General features: G+C 36.7%; 1 protein-coding gene across 1 annotated transcript in view; it reads left to right on the top strand.

The window, feature by feature from the left end:
• GABRA3 (gamma-aminobutyric acid type A receptor alpha3 subunit) overlaps window positions 1-5746 on the top strand; it is a 202136-nt gene that overhangs the window by 119301 nt on the left and 77089 nt on the right. The window contains exon 5 of the mRNA XM_011384036.1: window positions 3791-4011. Coding sequence (XP_011382338.1) covers window positions 3791-4011 — 221 coding nt within the window. The remainder of the gene's footprint in view (window positions 1-3790; window positions 4012-5746) is intronic.

The raw sequence follows: 5746 nt of genomic DNA, 5'->3' as shown, positions 1-5746 counted from the left end.
AGTTGTTAGTCTACACTGCAGTTTTGTTCCCAGTCCAAACTACCTCTGTAAAGTGACTCTTCTGTGCTGGTCTGTTAAATCCTGCCCTCCTTGGTGCTAGACTCCAATTGTGCCTCAGGGCAGAAGAGACAAAATACAGCTATCCTGTTGGCCTCTGTTGTGGTTTTGAAATTTGTACTTTCTCTGTGGGTGCAGTTAGATATTGCAGAACGAGGAATGTGTACTTTCATGGCTTTGAACCAAGAGAGGGTTATGAGCCTACCGGATTGAGGTTAAAATCTAAGAACCAACTATTTTTAGTATATTCTTTAGTGGTTACCTTAAATGTTAACATACGTACTTGACCTAAAGTCTAATATCTCTGTTCTCATCCCTAATATACTCTCTCCTTCTATTTGGTTTACTCTAGTTATTTGTTCCACCTTGTCTTTATAGCCTTTATTATCATCTGTAGAGAACCATTAATTGTTTAGTTTACCCATAAGTTTGTTAACACTTGGCTCACTCGCCGTTTCTTCATGCATCTTCCTGCTGGTTTCATTTTCGACCATATGAAGAACTTTTAGTAGTTCTTTTCCTAAGGATTCATTCAATCATTTCTTTATTCAAAAATATTTATAGAATACCTACTATATGCCAGGTAGAGTTTTAGGTGCTAGGATATAGCAGCAAACAGAACAAAGTCTCTGCTCTCATGGAGCTTCCAGGCCAGTGGAATAAAAGAACCAGTGAGCAAATAAAAATACATTTTGCCAGTGCCATCTGACAAAATTATGCATGAAGGAAACTAGTAGGTGTTAAGGAGAAGGGGGATTGCTATTTATGACAGGATGGTCGAAGAATGCTTCTCTGATATGGAGACTTTTGAATGAGACTTGAATGCTGTGAGTGAACCAGCCCTGAGCAAAACTTATTTTGTCTAAAATTATCTTATTTTGACCTCACTCTTAAATGATAATCTAGTTGGCTATAGAATTCTTTTGACTTCTATTGTTCATTTCAAGAAGTCTGCTCTGAGCCAAATTGTTATTTCTTTGTAGGTAATATGCCTTTGCTATTTTTATGTTTTTAAGGTCTTCTCTTTGGCACTCTTCAAATCCACTGTGTGTTGGCTTGGATCTATTTTATTATATTGAGCTCACAGCTCATTATAGTTCCTGAAACTAAGAATGCACATATTTCAGCAATTCTGAAAAACTGTCATCCGTTAGTACTTTAAATATTGTTTCTCCCTCGTTTTCTCTGTAACTTTAGAATTTTATTAGATTATGCTGAACCTTACCTTCTATCCTCCATGAGACGTAGTCTTTCGTGCTTTTTAAATCATTTATTCATCTGAAATGTACACTGGGCAATTTTTCTTCATATGTATTTTCTAGCTCACTAATCTCTCTTCAGTGATATCTAATCTTCTATTTAACATATCCATTTACTTTCAATGACTGTTTTTCTTTGACAGAAAGTCTACTTCGAATAGACCTTTTTAAAATCTGTTTTATCTTGCTCTTACCCCATAATGTCTGGATCTTTTCTCATGTTCTCAATCTTTCCTTTGATGTCTTTATCATCTTAATTATGGCTCCTTTATAATATCTGTCTGATTATTCTGTTATGTTAAGTTCTTGGAGGAGGTCTCATTCAGTTATATGTTGTATCAGCTGACTCTCCCTTGTGACTTTCCTTAGGCATTTTATTGTGGATCATTGGCTTATTTCCAGCAAGCATTTATTTGTGGTCATGTCCCTCCAGAGCGTTTTTGTCTTTGCTTTTGCAAGTCAGTCTAGAAGTATCCCCATCCTTAGACCATTTTTTATGTTAATTTCTTAGTTTATAAGCCCCAACCCAGGCAGAAAGTGTGATTTAGATAGCAATTCCATCCATGTACGATTAGGCTTGAGGTTGCTAAATTTCAGTAGAAATGCTTCTCCCAAAACCCTCTCCATTCATAACCCATACTTGGATAGACAAGTTTCCTTTTTGAATTGTCATGTTGTAGACTGGTTTTCTCTAGTTCGTTTGATCTAATTAACCCTTTTGCTGAGGTTGGAGCTGTTCAGGATCTTGATTTTATGTAGGAGTCTAGTTCCAGGTTCTTACCTGGCACGGTCCTGGTTTATACCTGTTGTCGTGGTATAATGACTTTTAAAGCCTCCTCTCACTCTCAAAAGTGTTCCAATTCAGACAATAAAGTATGCAATCTCCTAATCCTTAGACAGGAAGTGCTTCCTTTACTAGAGGAAGAGCAAAGCCAGACTGGGTAATCTGTAGAGGGAAGAATGGTTAAGGAAGAGCTCAGAGAAGAGGCAAGGGCCAGTTTACGAAGTGCTTTCTAGACAAAGAAAGGATATTCGAATTTATTCCAGGTATGATTGGAAGCCATTAATGGATTTTAAGCCAGACGATTCTCAGCAGCTTCTGGCTGCTGCTTTATTTTATCTGGCTACCTAGAGCTGTCCCCCATGCCTTGTGTAGTTCAGCGGTTAGTCAAAGATTTGAGCAGGATTTGTACTCAGATTTTGGGACTCATCCTCTCAGTGATTCTCTTGCTTCCAGGAATTTTCAGCTCTTTTTCCATCCGTGAGCTCTGTCCTCTGAGATATTAAGCCAGCAAGTTTTCTGATTTCTGCCAAACTCACAAACATCACCTGGAACATTTCTTTCATGTGTCATTTAGTAAAGGACTCCCATTATTGTTTCTGCCTGCATTTTTTAAATGTGAGGTCTTTCTCATGTGTATAGTGCAATGGTCAGCTAAGATTTGGGGCAGAGTATATACCCAGATTTGGGGTTCTATCCCTACTGTGACTCTCCTGCTTCTAGGATTCCCACCCTTAAGTTTCCAGACCGTCGGCAACCGTGAACCAGTAAGGCTGTGGTATCTATCATGTGAATTCTAGGTTTGAGGGAGCACCTTCAGAAAAGAAAAGGCACGAACACAATTTTAATCCATTCCTGCTGCCATCTTTCAAGGGTAAATTTTCCTCAAGTTTCTATCTACTTTCATTCTCTCCCCATTGCTTTCAAATAGTCTGTCTCTGTATTTTTTAACTCAAATCTTATAAATAATAGCTATAAGAAGTATATCCAAATGATTTAGTCTGCTGTTACCAAAACCTGAAACACTGATTATTTTAATTTGTGCTTATATTAACTATTTTAATTTGTGCTTATATTAACAGCAATAGTGAACATTTTTTCCATGTTTATTAGCTATTTTTATCCATTTCATGATTTTCTGTTCATGTCATTTACCCAATTTTCTATTTGTGTGTTTGTTTTTACCTTATTTATCTGTAAGAGTTTGTTATTTATTGAAGATAATAAGATATTATTCATCAGACATATTGTTATTTTGAGGCCCAAATGAAACGAGTTTTAAAATTTAAGGTTCTGGATCGATGGTGATTGTTATATTGGCCTTCAATGTTCACATGAATGAGATCATTTAGCAGAAGAGACAAGTTAAGGAATCTGTTCTTACTAGACATGCCATTGCATAGACAAGGGAGCTCTTGCCTTTTTATAAGGTCTTGTGGTTAACTCGTATGTTGGCGGTAACCTTCCTAATAAGCAAAATCTCATTGGATATATTATCTCTGTACTTACGAGTCACAATGGCATTATTTTCAAACCATAATCATTTACCATATTCACCCATAACTACTGTTAATAGACTGCTGCTTCTCTGCATCAGAAGAAATATTGCAAGGTAACTAATTTTTGCTAAGGACACTGTGGGTCCTTACCAGAACCCTATTCAGACATTCTTCTCTCTCTTTTTTGTCCCTAGGAGTACACCATTGATGTATTTTTTCGACAGACATGGCATGATGAAAGACTGAAATTTGATGGACCCATGAAGATCCTTCCACTGAACAATCTCCTGGCTAGTAAGATCTGGACCCCTGACACCTTCTTTCACAATGGCAAGAAATCGGTGGCCCATAACATGACCACACCTAACAAGCTGCTCAGACTGGTGGACAATGGAACCCTCCTCTACACGATGAGGTCAGAGAGTGGTACCCTCATCTAAAGTATACTGGGGTTAAGACTGGGGTTGAATGCAGCATGTTTTAGGCTATCCATTGAAATTCTTTCGTGTTTACAGATTATAAATGCACATATAGGTGTATACTTCCTAACATATTTGCAGGTATACACACTCAGACATATATATTATAGATACACATATAGAGAGTCGGCCATATGAACATGCTCAGACACACAGAGGTGTATGTTCATGATATATAAATGTGAGCATACTCCAAGACACATGTGGACTAACACACAGGCATAGACGTAGTCAAGGACGCTTAAATGCACAGATTGACAACTGTATACACAGACATGAGCACTGCGACAGTAAGAATAGGCTTAAGGTTTAACTGCAGCAACAAACTCCTATGATGAAGAGTTATGAGAACCAAATGGATATTTTCTGAAACATACAATGTTATAGATATAAATACGAAATTACAGCAACATATACTTAATGTCACATCGTCTGGGAATTCTGAGGAGTTTGATATATGTACAGTTTCCAAACAACTTAAGACTATACTTTTAAAAATATATATGTTTTTATTTTTCAGTTAAAGTTGACATACAGTATTATGTTAGTTTCAGATGTACAACATGGTGATTAGACATTTTTGTAACTTTTAAAGCGATCACCCTGATAAATCTAGTACCAATCTGATACCATGCATAGTTATTACAATATATTTGTGTATATTCCTTATGCCGTACTTTACATCCCAATATCTATTTTGTAACTACCAATTTGTACTTCTTAATCTCTTCCCCTTTTTCATCCAGCTCTCCAACCCCCCTCCCATCTGGCAAACATCAAAATGTTCTCTGTATCTATGGGTTTGTTTCTGTTTTGTTTATTTATTTAGTTCTTTAGATTCCACATGTAAGTGAAACCATAAGGCATTTGTCTTTCTCTGTCTGGCTTACTCTACTCAGCATAATACCCTCTAGGTCCATCCATGTTGTTGCAGATGGCAAGATTCCATTCTTTTTTATGGCTGAGTAATATTCTATTGTATATAAGTACTTCTTCTTTTTCCGGTCATCCATCGATTTACGCCTAGGTTGCCTCCATATCTTGGCTACTGTAAATAATGCTGCAATGAATGTACAGATTCACATGTCCCTTTGAAGTAGTGCTTTGGATTTCTTCAGATAAATACCCAGAAGTGGGATTACTGAGACCTTCTTTGTCTCTTGCTATAGCCTTTGTGTTAAAGTCTATTTAGTCTGGTATAAGTACTGCTACCGCAGCTTTTATTTGTTTGTTTGTTTCCATTTTCATGAAACATCTTTTTCCATCCCTTTCAGTCTCTGTGTGTCTTTTAATCTGAAGTGGGTCTCTTGTGGGCAGCATATGTAGGATTCTTGTTTTCTTCTCCATTCGACCACCCTATTTTTTGATTGACGCATTTAATCCATTTACATTTGAAGTAGTTGTTGATAGATATGTAGTTATCGCCATTATTATTTATATTTTTGATCTTGTTTTTTTTTCTTCTTTTTAAAGAAGTACCTCTAACATTTTCTGTCATACTGGCTTGGTGGTGATTAACTCCTATAGGTTTTGCTTTTCTGGGAAGCTCTTTATCTGTCCTTCGATTCTAAATGAAAGCTTTACTGGATAGAGCAATCTTGGTTGTTGGTCCTTGCTTTTCATCATTTTGAATATTTCTTGCCAATCCTTCTGACAATCTTATGAAATCAG

This window comes from Pteropus vampyrus, unplaced genomic scaffold (assembly GCF_000151845.1).
Source record: "Pteropus vampyrus isolate Shadow unplaced genomic scaffold, Pvam_2.0 Scaffold556, whole genome shotgun sequence".
Classification (NCBI taxonomy): Eukaryota; Metazoa; Chordata; class Mammalia; order Chiroptera; family Pteropodidae; genus Pteropus; species Pteropus vampyrus.
The sequence above is the reverse complement of the archived record's forward strand: the minus strand, read 5'-3'. Positions and strand labels throughout refer to the sequence as shown.